The sequence below is a fragment of the Morone saxatilis genome, unplaced genomic scaffold, assembly GCF_004916995.1.
Source record: "Morone saxatilis isolate NCDOM2014 unplaced genomic scaffold, NCSU_SB_2.0 Contig8, whole genome shotgun sequence".
Taxonomy (NCBI): domain Eukaryota; kingdom Metazoa; phylum Chordata; class Actinopteri; family Moronidae; genus Morone; species Morone saxatilis.
Genome location: NW_023340257.1, coordinates 8,972,326 through 8,996,619, shown reverse-complemented (window position 1 = coordinate 8,996,619; position 24,294 = coordinate 8,972,326). Strand labels below are relative to the sequence as shown.

The 24,294-nt window shown below is 40.7% G+C and overlaps 1 protein-coding gene across 1 annotated transcript; it reads left to right on the top strand.

The window, feature by feature from the left end:
- The first annotated feature begins 526 nt into the window (after positions 1–526).
- Positions 527–23,669, top strand: sacs (sacsin molecular chaperone). The gene is made up of 11 exons (XM_035679545.1): positions 527–668; positions 881–986; positions 2,073–2,223; positions 4,840–4,930; positions 5,009–5,094; positions 5,560–5,671; positions 5,974–6,120; positions 6,632–8,117; positions 8,685–8,776; positions 9,834–9,860; positions 10,697–23,669. Exons 2-11 carry the CDS (start codon positions 964–966, stop codon positions 22,243–22,245), a joined length of 13,764 nt encoding a protein of 4,587 aa, XP_035535438.1. The 5' UTR covers positions 527–668; positions 881–963; the 3' UTR covers positions 22,246–23,669.
- Positions 23,670–24,294: the final 625 nt, after the last annotated feature.

The following is a 24,294-nucleotide window of genomic DNA, read 5'->3' as shown; positions in this document are numbered from 1 at the left end:
ATTCTATCAATCAACCTGACCTTTTCAGAGAGCCAGTCACTGTCTAATCCCTGTCAATGCAAAATATCAATAGTTTTACTTTGGGGACACTGGGCCGAGTATATGCACAGAGTGAGATCTCTTTCATTCTCCATAGTCTCTGCAGACTGTAAGCTAACTGAACATAAACTCACACCATGTAGGCTGCACATATTTACAGTAATACAGAAGAGATAAAATACAGTTAGTTTGATAAAGTAGGCAACAGTTAATGCTATAAAAGAATGAGAACACAAGTAAGCTACTACGCATGTGCAAAGCAAAATTGTTTCTCACCAGTGTGTATTAGTGTTATAGAAGTAGCAGAGGCTTATGAAATACGACAACATATATTGAGTAATTATATAATACACCTGTAGTGACACCCGGGGGAAAGACAAGAGGTCAGTTAGATGAGACTGCAGCGTCCAAAGACCCGACGGGATTTAAGACGACGCGGAAGTAACCGGGAGTGAATCCTCTCGCTCCCACTCGCAGTGTAATTCATATTATTAGAACATCGCCTTTGAAGGAGTCACTATGTTGATGGAGGGAACTGACCATGTCACTTGCTATTGTTGTTGTTGTTATTGTCTCCTGTGAAATGTACTGCCAGAGGACCGTTAGCGGCGCGCAGCGGGCACATTCAAGTGAGTGGGGGTTTGTCTGTCGGGATAACGATCCTAAAGAGGCTAAAAACAAATCACCCGGCAGCGACCATACACGGTTCAAAGAAAGCCTCTTAGCTACAACCACAGCAACACATTGATTTTATGAGTGTCGTTGTGACGGGTGTTGTTACGTAGAGCAGAGCAGGTGTTTTGAGGTTACGTTAAATAACGGTTTTCTTGTTTTGCCACAGCCGTATTCCGGGTGTATTCCTGCGCTCAGTGCAGAAGATAGTCCAATGAGTGTGTGTGTGCCGGGACACCTAGCAGCAACGAGATGGCCAACTATCCCGACCCGTGGTAAGTTTAATGCGTGCTGTGAAATAGATTCCTGGCAACATTAGCAGCATATTGGATGTTAGCAGCTGATAGGGGCCCTCCCTGCAACACACTGCACCGACTGTTAATGTCCGGGTCCTTCACAACTGACTGACAAACACAAGAGATGGAAGGAATAACAACACTTTCCAGGCTCACTACTGCACTGAGTGTGTGTCTTACATAAGCAGGTCCCACTGTTCAGTGTGGTTTAGTATGGGCTGAGGGTCTTTTCAGCCATCCTGTGCTGGATGCCACACCCACTCCAGCGCCAGTGAACGCACCAGTGTGGCTGCAAGGATCCAGTGCCCTGCTGCTGCTGCTGAACAAGCAAGAATAGTTTGCTTTATTGCTCTTAACGTGTTGACAGGCTCACTTATGTTTGCCTTACATAAGTAAAACACCCCATGTTTCTTCCTTTAAATAGGCACCTAAAAAACAGAGGTAGAAGGCATATGGATGGGAAACAGCACAGTTCTCTTGAGGATGGGGTCAATCACTTTTTTGAGGATTTTATATCACCCTGCAGCGCTGTGGTGCATTAAGGCTGCAGGCTGTACATGAAGGTATACTGATCTTTAAATCCAAATCTAGAGCACAGATGTCTAAATGGCACTAATGGACCATTAACAGATGATGGTGAGGTATCGTGTTTCTTCCTAACCTAAACTTCAATCAATAACGACTGTAAGCAAGACTCTCCTGTCCTATAGAGTCAAGATCCAATTATACACCTCCTCATCTCTACAGTGACTATGTAGTGTTGTCAGTGCATGCATAATGGAGTGCTGCAAATAATGACAAAAATAAATAAATCCATAGATTTTATTTTAGATAGATCCATTAAAAAATATATATATATATTGTACATGCACAGATAACTCCATCTGTGGGATTGTAAACACATATCATATAACTACAGCATCCACTGTTCAGTTATGGCTAGGGGAACTTTGTTGCATTTCATACTCCTCTTTCTCTTTGTTTCCTGTCTGTGTCTCCACTGTCACAGTCAAATAAAGGCAAAATAGAAGACATATTCAAAGTCTTAAAATGTGTATGTTTTAGGTTGCCATGGGTGACAGTTCGTCATGAGTACTTTGGCCTGAGGTCCTACCAGGTTTCTCCCGTCACATCTGTTCAAGATGTCAAACAGTTGCTCTACGAGGAGACAAACCTGCCTATCAAAGAGCAACGGCTGACTCACAATGGGAGAGTGGTATGTTTTTTTTCTTATAAAAGCAAAGTAAATATACATAGTAACATACCAAAATGTGTAGTTTGTACTTTTTACAGGGAGGAATGGCATACCCAATACGGATAGCAAAATGATTATCCATTCATTGTGTTCATACACGGCATGTGTGTGAGGCTAATGTTTGAAATGTTTCTCATTTTTGGGTTGCTAGTTCATTGCTTCCTTATGTACTGGGAGGCTTTGCTGAACTCTTTTCAGTCACAGAAATATTAGAGTGCGTGTTTTTCAGCTTATTTAGCTTGTTTGCTGTTCTGTGGTTCTGTCACATTTCACCAACAACATTACAGAAACATAAAAGGAATAACTGAGGTTTCTTTCTTTGATGGTAGATAATTGCCAGCAGCAGAAAACAGATCTGTTTTACTGACCCTGTGCCAAAGCTGCAGAACAAATGACGAGAAACTGACCTAAACTATTAACAGTGGCTTCATTGTTGAGAACTTGTGAGCCAAGTTTCCCCCACAGGTTTAATTTGTTTGCTGCTGTGAACAATTAATTGAATCCTTTTTGTTTTGTAATTGAGTCTATGACTGATTTAAACACATTCATCCCATCTTATCTTATCTTATCTTATCTTATCTTTATCTTATCTTATCTTATCTTATCTTTATCTTATCTTTATCTTATCTTTATCTTATCTTATTTTATCTTATTTTATCTTATCTTATCTTCTGTGTGGGCTTGTGTTGGAGTCCTACAGAGTAATGCAGTGGTCCTAAACACATTATCAGCTCGGGTGACTGCAGTCAAATAATCTGACTCATCCTGTGGGCAACATGACTAGGCAACTCATCCTTACACTGTATAGAACAAAATGCAATAATTTACTTACTGCATCCTTAGCATATAAAACTATATATTTCACATACAGATGCTGTATTAAACAAAAGCTATTGTACCTCTACAGAGTAATTCTCAATATTATCTCTTCTACCCTGAAAGGATGTAGTTTTATAGATACATTATACAGTTGTATATATCTTACACAGTTTTAGGATTGCTAATTATCTTCCGTGCCATAACAAATCTGATATTAATTTGATAAATTAGTTACTTCTACAGTGTTCTGTCTGGTAGTGTGTGATGGTTGGGTCAGGGTATGGTCCAGCATGACTGGAGCTGATTCCCTGCCCTGGGGATCAGCTGATGGAAAGCACCAGGTGGTGGTCAGTGCTCGGAAGCCCCCCCTGATCTCATACGCAGAAATTAGCCACAAGCCACACCTACAAACTAATACCACATACACACACAAGGTCAGGTCCTACAATTCAAGAGTAAATAAAAATAATTAAATAAAAGGAATATTTAGGTCTTAATTCTGTTCTGAGTATCATATAATGTGAACTGTTTCGTCGAAAAGAAGAAATAATTTTCCATTGTGCCCTCCAGATAACAGTCTAGATTACAAGTTCCATTCGTATTCTGCCTGATGCAATTAAAATGTGCAGCAGTCTGCTGGTGGAGGCTCTCTGCCAGACACTGTACTTAGCTTGGGAGTGGCATTAGGAGAAACTGAAAGGCAAGTTTAGCTTGTTCTCTGTGAGTTTCCAAAGCATTCGTCATTGTAAATGCCTGTCTATGGGTGCTCTTAAATGAAATAAAACCTTCAGTCCAGAAACCAAATGAGGAAAAACACTTAAAACTATTATACAGGCACATATACATCCTTGTTAGGAGAGGAAAATGTACAACATATATACATTTAAATATTAAATTATGATGAATTATGATTCTGGGTATGTATGTTTCGGTACACTCATTAATAACAAGACAGAATTTAACCCACATAGTCCTCATAGTGAAGGAAGTGTGATTGCTGTAGCTTATAAGCTCTTTGTTTCCCATATTAAGTATTAATATGACATTAAAGACTTAAATCCCATCATCCTAAACTATACAAATGATTATTGAACGGTGCAGTGACCCTGATGAGGATGATGACAGAGAATTATGCTTATGCAGAGCTCATTTTGCCAGACAGCAAAGACTGCTGAGTACAGTGGGTCACAGTGTCACCTTGAAAAGCCTCAAACAGCAGGAGCAGCAGTATCAGGCCTGGTACCAACTCTGGCTCCCTGCTGCATTGATTCTGAAAATTGCACCAAGAAAAGACTGTCTATCACACTAATGTGTGTAATAATACAGCCCAAAAGAGCTGGAGTGAGAGACTGATGATACATTAACCTTAATGAAGTCTGTTAATAGTTGTCATAAAAATGACACTTTGTAGTTTGCTTTCAAACTGTTTTATGAGCACATTGAGAAATAAAATAGAATTTATGACAGAAGTATGATTTTCATCATTCACATTTTCATTTCACAATAAAATGTTTTGTACTGACACATTACAGAGCAGTTAGTTATACTCTCTGGAAGCAATTGATTTGATTAATTAAAGAGCTTTGTATTGAATGTTGTCTTGTTGTATTAATACTTGATAACATTTCTGCACATTTCCACAAGACATCAGTGTCTCTATATAACAGACCAAACCATTCAAATTCATTGTTTTCCTCAATAAAACACATTTTTGTTGTATGTTAAATTATGTGTTGTCTCCACATCCTACCTTCCTAGCTGGATGACAGTGTGCAGATCAGGACCTTGGTGCCTGTTGGAAGCCCAGAAGTATCTGTCACGCTGGAGGGAAGAGGCCTTAAAGGAGGAGGTAGGACTGAAACCACCATATCTCTGCATAATAACAAATTCTTACAACAGTAAGACTTACCCAGTTTGGCTTTTACAGGGAGGTTTGGACAGACTACACCACCGCTAGTTGATTTTCTAAAAGATATTCTGAGGAGATACCCTGAAGGTGGACAGATTTTGAAAGTAAGTGTCATGTTACATTATTATTTTACATTTTAAGACATTAAGTACATTTAGCATCATTTTATGTGGATGTTGGCTCCATAAAATCTCCTAAAACACTGAAAAATGATCTAGTTTTTATTCTTGGTACAATTGCCTAACAGGCTGTGGTGGTTGATATTTCTCCCAGACAAAGGCTACAGTCAGTAACACAGATGTCATGGGGTTTGGAGTGATAAAATATGTCAAGCTTGCACAAAAACAAAGGCATAGTTTTATTTTGGCTTTGCTTGCTGGCACCAGCTATATTACCATACATGGTAGCAACACTGCCAGGGTCCCACATGGGCCATCCACTCTAATAATGTGCTCATTTTACTGTAAGGCTTTTTGGATAAGAGCTTGAGACAGTATGCACATTACATTTCTTTAAACCACAATAAAGGCCCTGCCTTCATAAATGTATGTATTTGTTTTATTTGGAAGGAGTTGATTCAAAATGCTGAGGATGCTGGAGCCACAGAAGTCAAGTTCATGTACGATGAGACAGAGTATGGGGTGGAGTCGCTATGGTCACCTGACATGGCTCAGCATCAAGGTGAGGAGTTACAGTAAACAATTAAGCACCCCCAGGATAGGCCCGTGATCAGTGATACTCTTTTAACTTTAACTGGAGGGCATAGGTTCAAGTCCTTGTGTTGGCAAGAATCTGTCCTGCTTAAGAATCATTAAGCAGGTGTTCTGTAGCTGATCCTCTGCTTTGACCTCCCTGTGAACGGGGAAAACACAAATACAGGGATTATTGAAATAATACATTATTGCACTGTACCTTTACCATATATGTATTTTTAGATTGTCTTTACTTTCATACTGACGTGGTTTTAACTCACTGCATTGCAGGTACGGCATTGTATGTCTATAACGATGCCGTGTTCACTGTGGAAGACTGGAATGGGATTCAGGAAATTGCGAGGAGCAGGAAGAGAGAGGACCCTTTGAAAGTTGGGCGATTTGGGATTGGCTTCAATTCTGTGTACCATGTTACAGGTGAGGACTGTCTTGAAATGCTAATTATAATTTCTGTTATTGAATGCCCACTTACAGTATAGCCTATTTCCTCATGTGGTTTTCAGAAACTAAGAACTGTAAATGACTAATTTGAACTGTACATCAGAATCAAAAAGAGCACCCTGGTAGCTCAGCTAGTAGGGGTAGCGCACCATGAACCAAGGCTGAGTGCTTTTTGCAACGGCCATGGGTTCGAGTCCGACCTGTGGCCCTTTGCTGCATGTCGTCTCCTCTTTCTCTCCCCCTTTCCTGTCTATCTTGAGTTGACCCGTCAAATAAAGGGAGTCCAAGATGATGGACAGTCCAAAATCCAAAGATATTTAGTTTACAATGATATAACACACAAAAAGCAGTAAAAACTCAGTTGGAACTGACTTGATAATGATAATCATTGAAGCTCTAAATTGAAACACCTCTATTTATTACACTATAGAATTAACATGTTTAAGTTTTAATGTATAGTTTTTATGTTTTTCTTCTCAATGTTTAGATGTTCCCAGTATATTCAGTGGAGACCAGATTGCCATGCTGGACCCTCATCAGACCCTGTTCGGAGTGCATGAGTCTGGACAGTGTTGGAACTTGAAAAAGGACATTAAGGAGATCACAGAACTGGCTGACCAGTTTGCTCCCTACATTGGGATGTTTGGGAGCTCGGAGAAAACCATTAAGGATGGCAGCTTTCCTGGAACATTGTTCCGCTTCCCGCTGCGTCTGATACCCTCCCAGCTCAGTGGCAACATTTACAACAAAGAAAAGGTTTTGGAGCTCTTTGAGTCTTTCAAAGCAGATGCAGACACAGTGCTCCTCTTCCTCAAGAGTGTTCAGAAGATCTCCTTGCATGTGCGTGAATCTGATGGTACAGAACGCATGTTGTTTCAGGTTACAGCAACAGAGAATACTGATGATAAGTTAGAAAGACCGAATGCAGTGAAGACACTGGGTCAGGCTATAGACAGCTACAGCAACGGTGTGCCCAGTTCCACCATCACATGCGTCACTTACCAGGTCAACATAGAGACTCAGGATGAAACAGCTAAAGAGACTCAGAGGATGACGTGGCTGGTTTGTAACGGAGTTGGGGGCAGAGGAATGTGTGTTGAGTTGGACTCTCTGGCAGATGATTTGAAATTCATGCCCACCATTGGCATTGCTCTGCCTCTTACTCTAAATAACAAAGAAGAAAAAGGTGCCACATCTGGTTTCTCAGGGCGAGCTTTTTGCTTCCTTCCCCTTCCCCCCGGGGAGGAGAGCGAGACAGGGCTTCCAGTTCATGTCAGTGGCTTCTTCGGCCTCACAGACAACCGTAGGAGTATCAAGTGGCGGGAAGTGGACCAGTGGAGGGACCCGGCAGCCTTGTGGAATGAGCTGCTTATAATCACCGTCATCCCTAAAGCTTACTTCATGCTCATCACTGAGGCTATCAAAAGGGTACAAACAAAAAAGGACCAAGACTTTCCATTGTCCCCTGCAGGGACTTATGAGGCCTGGCCAGACCCCAAGCAGGTCAAGTCCCGCTGGAAACCTATCCTCCAGCCACTCTTTCATGACTTGCTGCAGCAGGAAGTCATCTATTCCCTCAGTGAGAGCTGGATCCAGGTGGACCAGGCTGTGTTTTCAGAACTGGACACGGATGAGGACATTTCAGAGACTGTGATCAACTACCTCCAAAGCTCAGGAATGCAGGTGGCAAAGGTGCCTGTTGCCGTGGACTTTGTCTTGACTGCCTACATGACTGAATCCACTGAAGTGAAGAAGGTGACGCCATCTTTGTTGCGGCAGGTGATCAGAAAGTACAAACACAAAGGTTCCTCACAGGAGAAGCTGCAGCTGCTAGAGTTTGTGCTTAGCGACGTCAATTACAGTGACCTGATTGGACTGGAGCTCCTGCCACTGCAAGATGACACATTTACAGCGTTTTCATCTTCTGTCAGTGAAAAGGATGCCATTTACATTGCCTCTGAAGAATACCCCAGGTAGAGATTAAGTGAAATAGTGACAAACTGTTGCAATTCTTGTATAAGTCACCTTTAGTCTCCCCTTAATGTAGGTTTATTTTTATACTAAAAAGAATTATTGTAATATGTGGAATCAGTACAAAATAGTATATTTTCCTGAAATGAACTGACAGGTTTTTTTTCATTGGCAAAGCAGTTATTTATTGAAATATTTAGTATTTTGGGCCATATCTAACCAGCCTGGAGGTTGAGTTTGCCATATTAAGACAGGTTGTGGCTGATTAGCTTCTGGCTTTGCTTCTGCCTTTGAAAAAAAACAACACAAACACAAATTAAAAGAATTTGGCCCTCAGTGTATCTTTCAGTATTTAGAGGAATGTATTTGTCTTTTACACAAACTTCATCCAGATATATTATTTTTGCTCAGCTATATAGCATTGTCCTTTTATTTTACTGGTTTATTTGGATTAAAATGAATAGATCGATGACTATCAAGCCTTGCATATGTAAATTAAACATTAAAACACATGTAGAATTATATGTGTAAAATTCCTCACCGCTTTTTTTCTTTTGATTTGTCCCAAGGTCTCTGTATCCAGGACTTGAGGGTCGGTTCATATTGGAGAGCCTTAAACCTTCAGTAATGGACAGTCTGAAGAAAGCCGCCAAAAGCAGAGGTAATGTAAGATATTTAATATACATGTAATCTCTTCCACCTACATGTATGTATAAATATCCTAGGTTCCAATCAGTGACCAGGATACATTTATTATGTAAATTATTTTAAAACCAATTTATTTGTAATCTTAACAGGATCTGACAGTAAAGCAAAAAAATCTTGCCCAGTGATGACTGTGGGTTATGTGGGTTCAGCCATGTTGTAGTAATGCTGGGTCAGCTTACTCTCTTGTGGTGCCAGCAGGAGCATTAAATCTGGTGCTGCTGATAGATAATTTAGGAGAACAGAAAGGGAAAGAGAGAGTGGGCATGATGATTCATAGAAGAGTTGTTTTTGTGCCACACATTCCACTCGATCCATGAGATCAGATCCTGAGTGCACTCACTGCCATACTCAGCCATGATTATGACAAGAAGGCGGCAGTGAGCAAGGGCAGAGGAAATATGCTGAGTAACACATTTGTCCTATAAACCCAATATGAAAGACACAGATAGTATGGTAATTTAACATATCTACAACAATGTGGATTCCTATTTATTTTAATTTGGATGTTGAATTCTACAGTATTCATTTTGTACATTAATTTATACAGTGTCTATACAGTAGCTGAGCTTTCAGTAGCATCCTTACATCTGTTAGATATCTTTACTCTGCTGCGCATTCTGGCCCCACCCGTTAATGATGTTGCAGTACCACTTTGTAGTTACTCAGATCCTCCGACATCACCTGACCTCCCCCTCTCCAACCCTGTCTTACTCTCTTTTTCACTCTCAGCAAAAACTATTTTTCCAAACTGTGCATTAGGTTGAGACAGCGTGGAACAATTACTCATTATATGCTGATGCTAAAAGACTTTGAACACAGCCATCATTATTGTTATTAGTTACTTGTGTGTGTTTTACTGAGTAAGACAAGTCAATATTTCTACTGTGAAAATGCCTATGTGTATAGATCTTAAAAGGTTTTTTTTTGTTTTTGTTTTAATTCAAATAAGACAGAGAAAGTAAATCTAAAATTCATCCCAGAACTCTAAAAATGTGTCACTTTAATTACAGTGCAACAATATCTTTGGGGTTGCTCAGGTAGGTATTTTAAAGTGTGTTAAGTTTTTAACCTTTTTACTATTAACCTTAACTAATGCATGACTGTAAATGAGCACCATGGTAACAGCAGTCAGAGAACATGTTTTGTTTCTGTCTGTAAGTAAAAAACATTCACTCATCATCATTCAAACTTATTTATACAGGTTACCTGTAGTTTTGCACTTTCTGCCTTGCAGTGTTTTACTAGTTACTAGTGTTTTTAAATGGTACATTTACATTAAATAGTAATGATTAAATGATAAGAATGGGTTCAAGATTGACAGGATTCTACTACAAATTTAACAAATTGTGTGTGCGTGTGTTTTGTGTGTGTACATGGTTTGTGCAAGTGTTTGCAATATGTGCTGCAATATTGCTTTAAGTCTTAAATGTTGAGTATGCATATACTAATTATTTTTCGTTTTTTTTTAACAAAATAATTTTAAAATGAAGCCGTTGTCCAGTGTTGCTGTTTAATGTATTTAGAAACTGATTTTGTTGGATTGTTAAGACAATTTTGACAGTTATTTCCAAAACAGATACAATGTTTTTCTTGTTTTAAAATTGTAACAAATTGAATACCAGTGACAGCCCAAAGTAGGATGGTTTTATGTTGAATTCTGAAAAACTGTTTCTGACTTGACATCTATCCTGAGAAAAAGCGTATTGCACCATGTCATAACTCAGTGAGTTAGAGAAATCTTTCATTCTCTGACTGCTTTCATCCTCAGACTGCTGCATTGTTAAATAATAACAAACCTAACTTAGTCAGCTTTGACAGCAACTTTTATAATAATAACTGAGGTTAATTACATTTTTCTCTGTTATTTCAACAGGAAGACCCTGCACTCAGCTACAAGTGCTGAACCCTGAACGATCAGCTCGACTCATCAAGGATATCCTATCAACAGCCTGGCCAACTAGAGACTTCATTGTCCAATGGGAGCCTGGAAACAGAGAGCTGAAGCATCCTACAATTTCCTGGCTAAAGATGATATGGAAGCATCTCTACATACATTTTCCTGATGAACTAAGTACCTTTGAAGACATGCCTTTGATCCCACTTGTGCCACTTGAGGAAAGCATGGACACAGTTAAGCTTCTACGTCTCAAAACTCCATCCCCCATAATTCTTGTGCGTGAGGAAGAGACACCGCTTTCTGAAAACCTTCTTGACATCATGGAAAAGCTTGGAGGAGTAGTGATAAAAAAGATGGATTCATGTTTGCAGCACCCTCTGCTAAAGAATTATATCCATGCTTCCTCTCCTGGTTTGCTTCTGCAAATTATGGATAGATTGTCAACACAACGATTGTCAAGCCAAGTGTCTTCTTTCTCAGTCAAAGAGAAAATTGCACTGAGAAAGTTTCTTGCAGGACTGTCTGACATCACAGAGAGGGAAAAACATACCATGCTTGAGCTTTCCATCTTTGAGAAAGTTGGGACCTGCACTGAAGGTACCTCAGCATTTACATCACTGAGAGGAGCTAGAGCGTTACATCACAGAGCCAAGTATCCACCAGATGTGAAATTATCTGTTAATCTTGTGGGTTCCTGTGATGAGGAATCAATCCGCCTCATCAAGATGCTAAATGTAGAACAAGTGAAAACAACAGAATGTTTGAAGATAATTATTCAGGATATTGAGAGAGGGTTCTACACAACAGATGAGATAACTCAAATCATGCTTTGGGCCCTTAAACATCTGGCATTTCTCAAGAATGAAAACTCATCTGTAATTGGATGGCTTTCTGCTCTTAAATTTATCCAGTTGCCTTGTGGAAAGTCAGTCAAAGCCTCAGATCTTTTTGATCCTGACCTAGAGATTCTACAGAATCTGTTCTACACAGAAGAGAAAACCAGGTTTCCCACAAGTACATTCACATCTTCGCCTGATATTCTTCATTCACTCAGACAGCTGGGACTAAGAAATGAAGTACAGCTCAGTGAAAAAGATGCACTCAAAGTGGCAAAGAAGATAGAAGAATTACAAAGCAGCAAAGAACCTGAGTGGGACTTAGTAATCAAAAAGGCAAAAACACTTCTGCAAATCCTTAACAGACAAACCAAGCTGGTAAAATCAGCTGAAGCGCAGACATTGTTGCTAAAACTGAAATGGGTACCTGTCTGCAAAGATAGACCTCTAACTTATCCTAAATCCCTTGCTTGGGTTGGAGATACTCTCAATATCAGCTCTTTGTCTGAGATGTGTGACATATCCCATGCGGTGCTTGTAGGATCTGCAGTAGCACTGGTTGAACACACATCTGCAGGTATGAAAAAGGCACTGAAACTAACTGTAGAGCCACAGGTGGATCAAGTGTTACAGCACCTGAAAGCAGTGAATGACTGGCATAAATCTCAAGCATTCACCACTGAAGATTGGTACCAATTCCAGCAGATCTTGTTTGAGATTTATGGTTTCATGCAGGCTCATCTTGAGGATGCTAGAGAAGCAATGAAATCACTGCCTTTTGATTGGGTGTGGACAGGGAAGACATTCTCATCACCTGGCCAGACGGTCCTAAAACCTATCCCTGATCTAGACTTGCAGCCTTATCTGTATTCCCTGCCAAAGACAATTAGGAAGTTTCACAAGCTTTTCAAGTTTTGTGGTTCAGTTGAAGAGGTTGTCCCAAGCCATGTGTTTGAAGTCATCAGCACCATCCGACAAAGATGTGAAGGAGAGATTTCCAAGGAAGAAAGCAAACATGATATCCTCCTTTTGATCAACATTCTGAGATGGCTGTACAACAGTCAGATACCTGTAGACACTAACATGCATGTGCCGATTCTATGTTACAAGGACCCAAGCAAATTAGCAATGAAGCCCATTCACGAATGCACCTACTGTGACATCAAGGTTGATGATTTGAATGACTTACTTGAAGATGCATCAGAGCCTATTATATTAATCCATGATGATATCCCAATGAAAACCGCCGAGTGGATGAAGGTGCCATGTTTGAGTACAAGGTTGATAAACCCAGAGAACCTTGGCTTTGAACAATCAGGCCAACGAGAACCTCTAACAGTGAGAATAAAGAACATCTTGGAGGAATATCCATCAGTAGCTGACATTTTTAAAGAGCTCCTCCAGAATGCTGATGACGCAAGTGCAACAGAGTGCAGTTTCCTCATTGACATGAGAAAAAACACTGACATTCGAGAGAATCTGCTTGACCCTGGCATGATTGTTTGTCATGGGCCCTCCTTGTGGTCTTTCAACAACTCTGTATTCACAGACACAGACTTTCTGAACATCACAAGGTTAGGTGGATCAGTGAAGAGATGTGAAGCAGACAAAGTTGGGAAGTTTGGCTTGGGCTTCAACTCAGTTTATCACATCACTGATATCCCCATCATAATGAGCAGAGAGTTCATGATCATGTTTGATCCAAACATCAATCATATCAGTAAACACATCAGAGACAGGTCTAATCCAGGGATCAAAATCAACTGGAGCAAACAACAGAAAAGGTTGAGAAAATTTCCCAACCAGTTCAAACCTTTCATCAATGTATTCAGTTGCCAGCTTCCTCTAGCTCAGGACTCCCCGTACAAATACAATGGTACACTGTTCAGACTCCCATTCAGAACAGAGCAGGAAGCCTCACTAAGTGAAATCAGTAGTCTGTACTACAACACCACAGACATCTATTCCCTGGTTGATGAGTTCAGCATATGTGGCCATCGGTTCATTCTATTTACTCAGCATGTTGGAAGTATGGTCTTGAAATACCTGAAATATGAGGAACCAAATCCAGCAGGAGCACAAGATGTTGTCACCATCAACAAAAGTGTGTGGTCATCCAAAGCCTCATATGGACCCCTAAGTATCTTAAAATCTGCAGCCAAAGTTATGAAGAAAGTAGCAAGCACCAACAGAGTACCTGCTGATGTTCCCAAGTCTGGTTGCATCATCCGTGTTTTGGTGGAGGAGTTTCATAACGTGTTCAAACGCATTGTTGACCTCCACTCACCACTGTTCAGAGGTTCAGAGGAGGATCCTAACCAGTACTTTGAGATGGCTGCTAAAGGTGTTCAGACAAGAAGACTCACAGATGAAATGCCCCAAAAGGCAGTCGAGGTCACAAACTGGCTCATTTGCTCATGCATGGATGTAACTGAGGCACTCAAGTTTTCCCTCAGTGATAGCGGAAAAAGACTTGGACTAGTGCCCTGTGGAGGAGTGGCTGTTCTGCTGTCAGAGGAAGAGAATCGCAAATGGACAGTGAAAACAAATGCCACATCAATCGGAGAGGTGTTTTGTTACTTACCTCTCAGAATAAAAACAGGCTTACCAGTCCATATTAATGGCTGTTTTGCTGTGACTTCCAACCGCAAAGAGATCTGGAAGACCGACACCAAAGGACGGTGGAATTCTGTGTTCATGAGACATGTCATTGTCCAGGCCTATTTAGCAGCACTCACAATGCTACGTTCAATGGCTGAAAGTGGAGAACTACTTAACTACAGCTATTATGCTGCATGGCCAGATCCAAGTCAGGTGCATGATGACTTCACACTGATCAGCCAGGGTGTCTACCAAGAAATAGCCAAAGGAGGTGACAGTGACCATGCAAAGGTTTTCTCAGATGGCAAGACCTGGGTGTCAATCAAGTACGTCAGATTCCTTGATGATGCCTTACTCTGTAGGCCAGACATTGGCCCTGCTGCTTTCAAGATATTCTTGAAATACCTCAAGAAGAGTGGTTCACAAAACCTCTGTGCTGTTGAGCTGCCTGACTGGGTAAAGGACGGATTCGATGATGCTGGATGTAAAGGGAAGTTGATGGAAAACACTCTGACAGAGAAGCAGTTCTTTTCAGATGTCTTTTTTCCTCACATCCAAGAAATTGACAAAGACCTTCGAGATCCACTGATGCATTATGTCTTGAATGAGAAACTTGAAGATTTTGCATCCATTCTGACGGTTACTCCTTGTATCCCTTGCTCTAGCCCCAATAAGGAACTGGTTTTACCTTCCAGACTCATTCACCCAGAAGGAAGAGTTGCTAAGCTCTACAACACTGATGACGGAAGATTTCCTGAAGGAACTTCTAAAGACTACCTAAACCCTGTGTGTTTAGTGAAGCTAGTGCAGTTGGGTATGGTTAAAGATGATCTGTCGTGGGAAGACATGATTGAACGTGCTCAATCTGTTATTGATCTTAATGAAAATGATCACACAGCTGCATGCTTTCGTAGCAGTATACTACTCAGTCTCATTGACGAGAAACTGAAGATGAGAGATCCAGGAGCAGCTGAGCTCTTAGAAAAACTACAGGACATCAAGTTCCTTCCATTCCTGACAAGACCTGCAGGCTTCTCACTGCCATGGCATGGGAACAATGTTTCTCCAACAACAATGTTCTCTGCTAAAGAACTCTTCACAACTGAACATCAGGACACAGTGTGTCTGATGAAGCCAATCTTGAATGAGAACTCTCCATCTTTCAAAGGTTGTGGTGCAATGTCATTGGCTGTGAAAGACTGTCTGGGTCTTATAAGGAAGCCCTCTGTTGGACTGGTCATCAGTCAACTCAAGAAACTGTCTCAATCATTTGATGGTGTCACACTGTATCAGGAAAACATAACAAATGCATGTTACAAGTTTCTTCATGAGGAAATGCTACAGGATGAGAATGCAAAAGGACAAATAACCGAGGAATTGAAAGCATTCAATTCCATCCTGGTGGAGAACACATATGTCAATCCCTCCAAAGTTGCATTCCACCTGAACTTTGATGCAGCTCCACATCTTTATCAGCTCCCTAACAAATATAGGAACAGCTGTCGTGAGCTCTTTGAAAATGTTGGAGTACAGCCAAGCTTCACAGTCGAGGATTTCTCAGCAGTCCTTGAAACTGTGAAGCAAGAATGTGGGCGAAGGGCACTCACGGAGGAGAACTTCCAGTTGTGTCGTAGAATTATTAGTGAAGGAATATGGAGCTTGATAAGGGACAAGAACCAAGAATACTGCCAAGCAAATTTTGGTGGGATTCTGTTACCTGACTCCCATCTGACACTGCAGCCATCAAAATCACTATGCTACAATGACTGCCCTTGGATCAAAGTCAGAGACTCTTCTGTGAAATACTGTCATGGGGATATTCCAAGAGAGGTTGCTGTAAAATTAGGAGCAGTCCCAAAACGTCACAAAGCCTTGGAAAGGTATGCCTCCAATGTGTGCTTCAGTACACTTGGGAGTGAGTTTGGACAGAAAGAAAAACTAACAAGCAGAATTAAAAGCATTCTCAATGCTTATCCATCAGAAAAAGAAATGCTAAAAGAGCTGCTTCAAAATGCAGATGATGCCAAAGCCACTGAAATTTACTTTGTTTTTGATTCAAGAACACACCCCACAGACAGAATATTTGATGATAAATGGATCCCAATGCAAGGCCCTGCCCTCTGTGTATATAACAACCAGCCTTTCACAGAGGATGATGTCAGAGGTATTCAGAACCTCGGAAGAGGAACAAAAGAGGCCAATCCAGGCAAAACTGGTCAGTACGGCATAGGATTCAACTCTGTTTATCACATAACTGACTGCCCGTCCTTCATCTCAAACAATGACATTCTTTGCATCTTTGACCCACATGCACAGTATGCACCTGGGGCTACATCTGTGAGTCCTGGAAGAATGTTTAGAGACTTGGACTCTGACTTCAGATCTCAGTTTTCAGATGTTCTAAATCTTTACTTGGGAGCTCATTTTAAGTTAGAACGCAGCACAATGTTCAGATTCCCCATCCGCTCTACTGAGATGGCAAAAACATCAGAGATCAGTTCTGTCCCTGCATCAGACAGAATGGTGCAAAACCTTCTGGATAAGCTAAAAACTGATGGTGCAGAGCTTTTGATGTTCCTCAACCACATGGAGAAAATATCAATCTGTGAAATTGATTGTGCATCTGCACAACTAAAGGTTCTATATTCTGTGACAGCCAAAATAACAGATGGTGATCGGCTAAAACGCAAACAGTTTCATGCCTCAGTCATTGATAGTGTGACCAAAAAGAAGCAGCTCGCTGCTATCCCAGTCCAACAGATAACCTACGCAATGGACATAGAGGACACTGATGGAAATTTGACTTCATGGATGATCTGCAATCGATCTGGCTTCCCTAACATTGAAAATGTCTCAAAAAGTGTGGTCTCAGCTCACAAAAATGAGGACATAACTCTATTTCCACGTGGAGGGGTAGCTGCATGTGTAAGCCACAACTACAAAAAGCCTCACAGAGCCTTCTGCTTTTTGCCCCTTTCACTCGAGACTGGCTTACCTTTTCATGTCAATGGGCATTTTGCCCTAGACTCTGCGAGAAGAAACCTATGGAGAGATGACAATGGAGTGGGGGTAAGGAGTGACTGGAATAACAACTTGATGACATCACTCATTTCCCCTGCCTGTGTGGAACTGCTGATTCAGCTTAAGCGTCGATATTTCCCAGGTCCTGATCCCACCATGACTGTACTTCAAGGAACACCGCTTCATGTTGTTAAAGATACACTGCGGAAATATCTGTTCTTCTTCCCAGTCAACAGACTTGATATACAGCCAGATTGGTACTGCCTGGTTAAAGCAGTGTACAACTGTATCCATGCTGACCTAAAGCGCCTTCTTCCTGTAGTCAGAGCAGCACACACTGACAACTCTGACATGCACTCTGTCATTTACATTTCATGGGTGAATACATCCACTGCAAACAAAGGCAGAGCCTTTTTTGATAATCTGCTACAAGATGAGCTTCAGCACTTGAAAAACATAGAGTACAACATCACCTCAAGGAAGTCTGTGGCAGAAAATGTCTACAGGCTGAAAACCTTGCTTCTGGATATCGGTTTCAACCTGGTTCACAGCTGCGACGAGACAGCAAATCTCTACTTGTGTTTGGAAGATGCAGGGATACCAGTCAGTTATGTGACACCAGCAGATGTCCGAAACTTTCTTCACACTTTCTCATCACCTGACGGATCTTGCCATGTTGGAAAACTCCCCTGTCGCCTCCAACAGTCAAACTACAAGCTAATTCATAACTTGAAGCTTCTAGTCGACTACTGCTTCAAAGATATAGAAGTTGATGAGGTGAAAATTGAGGGTTTGCCTCTGTTGATAACAATGGATAATATGCTACAGGTGTTTGATTCCAAGAGACCAAAGTTCCTGACATCACACCATGAGCTAATCTCATCAAGGAAAGAAATGTTCATGAATACATTGTACATCAGGTACAGCAACATCCTTTTGAAAGAAGGAGCTGTGAAGATCTTTGACATTAGCTGCTTTGGTGACCTACTGGGGTCTGTTCTTCCAAGAGAGTACCGAACAAGGATCCCTGTAAAGTGGAGAGACACCTTTGCAAGTGAATCTTGGCTGAAGAATGTGTGGAACTTCATCAGCGAAAATATTGCTGTTAAGGAGGATCAGATGGATATCAAACCCAGTTTCGACACAGTCTTTGACATTCTGAAAGACTGGGCTTTGTTACCTGGAATCAAATTCATGGCAAGAGAAAAGATAGTTGTCCCTGAGCATGATGTGCTTTTACCTCTGAGTTTGATGAACATAGCCATATTTCCACATGGCCAAAATGACAAAGTCTTTCACACCCTAATGAAGGCAGGGTGCATTCAGCTTGCAGTGAACAAAATCTGTGTCAAAGAGAATCCCATCATGACTCTTCTGGCACAACACACAGCTAACATTGAAAATCCATCAAGTGTTCTAAAAGCTGTAGAGTACATGATTCAAACATCTGCATTTAAAGCAGCAAACCTGACTGACAAGGACTTTGAGGCTCTTCTGTTGTATTTCAACTGCAACCTAGCTAACCTCACACAAGAGGATGCACAGAGCCTAAAACTCCTCCCATGTTTTAAATCAGTTAGTGGGAGATACATCAGCATTGCAAACTATGGGGCAAACTATGTCCTTGCAAAAAGCCTTCCCATGGCAGACATCGACAAGTGGGCTCAGACAACCTCCTTTTCCTTTCTTGCTGACAGTCCACAGCTGAAAGAACTGTACACCTTCCTTGGCTGCATGCCAATTGATGACTTAGAAATCTACTTTCAACATCTCCTGCCAAAGTTTGAGAGTCTTTCCTATGATGCCAAAGTTGAACACATTGTCTACTTGAAGGAGAGACTTTTGTCAATGGAAGAATCATGCGAGATGAAGGATCAACTCTATGAGAAACTGGAGGGACTGTTGTTCATCTATGACTATTCAAACAGACTCAGACCAACCAAGTTTTTCTATGATGAGACAGTGAAGGTGTTTGAGGTTATGCTACCTGCAAAGTCATTCATACCAAGTGACTTTTTTAAGAAAGTTGAGCAAGTGTCAAAACCCAAAAATGGGACATTGTTGCTCACCTCATGGATAACCTTTCTTAGAAATATTGGTCTCAAGCATGAAGTGTCACAGCAGCAAGTTCTTCAGTTTTCAAAAGAGGTCAGCATCAAAGCCCAAACAGAGAGCTGGACCAAAGAAAAAGTGCAAACCATTGTGGATGTTCTCTTGAACCACATTTTCAAAGAGAGGACGGACCTGTTCCAGGGTACTTTTCTCAAAGAACTTTCAATGATACCATTCCTGTGTCCTGAGAGAGCCCCCAAAGAACTTATTAAGCTTCATTCGCAGTACCAAGAGATGAGTGGCACACTTCCCCTGATTCGTTTCAGTGGGTCTCAGGTAAATCCAAAATTCAAGCAAACAGATATTATTCACTTGCTTTGGACATCTTGCCCAATTCTACCCGAGAAAGCTACACCATCAAGCATAAAGGACCAGGAGGGGAGCACTCTCACTGGACAGGAACAACTTGACCAAGTGCTGAACGTGTTAGGCGTCAACTTGGATCCACCGTTGGAGAAAGTCATAAGCAACTGCAAGAACATCTGCAACATATCCAATCCAGATGATGAAATGGTGAAAACCAGGAACAAAGTTCTGAGGTCCACCTACGAGTTCCTCAATGCAGACAAAAGAGATTTCCGTTACAATCTCCGTGGGGTTACTTTTGTCATGGTTGAAGATGGCTGGAAATTGCTGAAACCTGAAGAGGTTGTCATTAATTTGGACAATGAATCTGACTTCAAACCCTACTTGTACAAATTACCTTTGGAACTTGGTACCTTTCATCAACTGTTCAAACTTCTTGGCACAGAAGACGTTGTGTCAACCAAACAATATGTTGAAGTGCTGTGGCGAATTTACAGAAGTTCAGAGGGCAAACAGCTTGACCCAAATGAAATGAGAACTGTGAAAAGGGTTGTTTCAGGATTGTTCAAGTCTCTCCATAATGATCCAGTGGAAATTCGCAAAGATCTCGAGAGTCTCAGAGATTTGATATTTTATCTGCCAAGTCATGATGGCAGATTGGCAAAATCCAGTAGCTTGGTGTTTGATGATGCCCCACACTACAAGAGCAGAATTCAGGGTAATGTTGGAGTTCAGATGCTTGTAGACATGAGTCAGTGCTATTTGGGCAAAGATCACTCCTTCCACACAAAGCTGATCATGCTACTTCCACAAAAATTAAGGCCTAGACTGTTAAGTAGCATTCTTGAAGAGCAACTTGATGAGGATTCTCCAAAAATGTGCCAGTTTGGAGCTCTTTGCTCACTTCAAGGTCGCCTCCAGCTGTTGCTGTCATCAGAACAGTTCATCACAGGACTGATCAGAATAATGAAACATGAGAATGACAATGCATACCTTGTGAATGAGGAAAAAGCCATACGTCTCTGCAAAGCTCTTTGTGAAGGATTGAAAGTTTCTTGTTTTGAGAAACTTCAGACAACATTAAGAGTGAAAGGATGTAGCCCTATCCCACACAGCCGCAGTGAAACACTTGCCTTCCTCAAGAGGTATGGGACAGCTGTAATTCACCTCTACATCCAGCATTCAGACAGCAAAGACATTAATTTTCTCTTAGCACTGGCAATGACATTGAAGTCTGCTACAGACAATTTGATTTCTGACACATCCTATCTGATTGCCATGCTAGGCTGTAATGACATCTACAGAATCACAGAGAAGCTGGACAACTTAGGAGTTAAGTATGACTCAACAGAGCCTTCAAAACTTGAGCTGCCCCTCCCTGGAACCCCCATACCAGCTGAGATACATCACACACTCCTCATGGATCCCATGAATGTATTTTATCCAGGAGAATATGTGGGTTACCTTGTAGACTCTGAGGGTGGAGACATGTATGGGTCCTACCAGCCGACCTACACATATGCCATCATTGTTCAAGAAGTAGAAAGAGAAGAGGAGGAAAACACAAGTTTCCTTGGAAAATGCTTCCAGATTGACATTGGTTACAGTGAGTACAAAATAGTCAGTTCCCTCGACTTGTACAAATTCTCAAGACAAGATGAAAGTACCCATGTGCGGGACACTAGTGCCCCATCAACTCCTACAAGCCCAAACAGTCGACCCTCTGGTCTACGAATGATCCCTCCGATCTTTCCTGGTAAGGAAAATCTCAGACCCCCCCCTCAAAAGCAGTCTCCAAAAAAGATCAAGCTTCATGCATTGCCTGAAATTCTGAAAGAAGTGACCTTAGTAGTTGAACAAGCTTGGAAGCTTCCAGAGACAGAGAGAAAGAAGATAATCCGCAGATTGTATCTCAAGTGGCATCCAGACAAAAATGCAGAGAATCTGGACGTTGCCACAGAAGTCTTTAAGCACTTACAGAACGAGATCAGCAGGATGGAGAAACAGTCTTTGGCTGATCAGCAAAATACAGACAGAGCTTCCAGGAGATCGTACTCCTCATCATCCCGCTTCCAGTCAGAGAAGTTCTCATTTCAAAGGTTTTATTCATCATGGAACCAAGAAGCAACAAATCACAAATCAGAAAGGCAACAGTTCAGGGAAAATCATACAAGCTATGCCGGTTCGTCACACTCTCATCGTTTCTTTGTGCCCCCTACTTTCAAGACAGTTGGAAATCCTGTGGAAGCCCGTAGGTGGCTGAGACAAGCAAGAGCGAACTACTCTGCTGCTCGGAATGATCTTCATAAAAATGCCAATGAGTGGGTTTGTTTCAAATGCTACCTGGCCACAAAGCTTGCACTGATAGCTGCTGACTATGCAGTCAGAGGAAAGTCAGACAAAGATGTGAAACCAACTGCTCTGGCTCAAAAAGTTGAGGAGTACAACTCCCAGTTAACTGGCCTTGCCAATGATGTTCAGATCCTGGAAGGATATGGTGTGGACAGCCTGAGAACTCGCTATCCTGATCTCCTGCCATTTCCACAGATTCCCAATGACAGATACACATCTGAGGTGGCAATGAGAGTGATGGAATGTACCGCACGAATTATCATAAAGCTTGAAACCTTTGTGCAGCAAAAAATATAATACTGTTGTTAAAAATAACAATGAAACTACAGTATGCATAGATCCTGTGTGGAATAAAGGACATCCATTGCTGTGTACAATACAGATCATGTAAATCACTTTGAGTAAAACTGAAGTATCCAGCTGGCAGCTTAAGGTACATATGCAGTTTCTACCTGTGATGTGGGTGCTGTGACCCATGCACAGTAAATAAATGTATGGCTCCCATAACCTATTTGGCCGTCTCAATATAGATTTGCTGTAATATGTGAAAAAAAAACATTGCATATGCTGTACATACAAATGCCTAAGCAATACGTTTTGTTTACCAAAGTCCCCACATTGAATATATTTGCTCTGAGTTGGATTTAAAAATATGCTGCTTTTTTTACTTTATATTTTATAAAAAATATAAATATATATATTTTCTTGCTACAGAAAACCAGTTGAGTGTACTGAAAGGATGCGCTTATAATGAAGAAACAGATCAACTCTAAATGTCTAATACTGCAATTACTGTCATGCAAGTCCTATTTGCAAGATCTCAGCAAGTCAAGAAAATTACAATCATCTTTGTACATTTTCTTTTTTCTATTTTTATGGTTGATTTCATATCATTTCTGTAAAAGTTGTAAATCTTTCTGTAACATAGCCAATCACTTGTTAATGGACAAAGCACTTTTTTGAAACTCATATACTCGCACTTGCACTTATACAGCGCTTGTGTCACCCCAGCAACTTGGGAGAATCCAACTGTGAATAGAAAACCTTTTATGTTACCTAAGAAATTGTTTTCTTGGAGATGTGTTTTGTTTTGTTAAAGTTATGTTTAATGTTTGTTGAGCTCTATGCATAACATCTGGTGACTGTTTTGCGTCATTACCTGTTCATATACAACGTGTACTCCTGGGCCCTAGAGAGAACAGCTCTGCTTTGATAACTAAAGTTTTGGACAGGGCAGTGATTACTATAACTTAGCTTTTGCTTAAACAAGTCATCCAGAAGTAATTTCTTTTACAGTGATGACCTGTTTGGGAATACTCAGTAGGACAGTACGATAAAATAAAGAGCCATATATATGCTATAATTTGGGCACAACACTTAACATGTTAACTTTTGCCAGCATTAAACCATGTTCATACATTTTTGGTAATTTTAACTTTTCTGGTTTAAGGAACATAGAACAGCACCAAACTGTGGTGCTTGTGTGTTTTTACTGTATTATTGGCTTCATTTTACTGTTGATGTAAATGACTACACACACACTGACCACATATTGTAAATGTCAATTTGAAACCTAATTTAAAATGTGCTTCTTGGTATCTGTTGTCTTATTACACCTCAAGCTTGAGGTGACTCAACCGAGGATGTCTCCTTGAATAAACTGGAGAACCTTGTGTATCATACATGTTGATGTACATTGTGCCATAGGAAGGCTTAATAAATTCCCCTTAAATAAACTGTGTCCTTTTTTTTCTAGGTTTATAAAAGAAGGCACATTTAAAAAATAAAGTTATGAGTCTATCATTTAAACTATTTTGGCTTTTTAAAATGGCCATATTTTGTGTTTCATCGGTTTTAAATTTTCATTTCATATGCTGTCTTAAGTTTACAAGCATAACAACCCATTTGTTCTCTTAAGTAGGGAAATATTATATAAATATAATATAGTCATTATTGGTATTGTCATGGAATTGTCACAGCGGACAGAAGTGGCTCTATTGTTTTGTTTTAGAGAGTCTGGTTGTGGAAATAAGTTGTTTTTAAGAGGTTAATTCATACATTTTAAAAGAAAATCTTATTTTTTCATGACATTTTTTCATTGAAGTCTGAACAATCTTAATCAGACATCGGATTTGAGAAAAAATTGGATCATCATGTGGGGGTGTGCACAAATGCCACAAATCTGCTCTGCAACAAATTCACATTGGGACCTTTTGGCCTGGTTTAAGTCATTAGTGTGTGCTTATGATCAGTCTGTTTTGTATATCGTGCTGATACTGCAGAGCTTTTCCACTAGGGTGCATTAGAGAGCCAATGAACATGGTTAAGACATGATCAAACTGTATC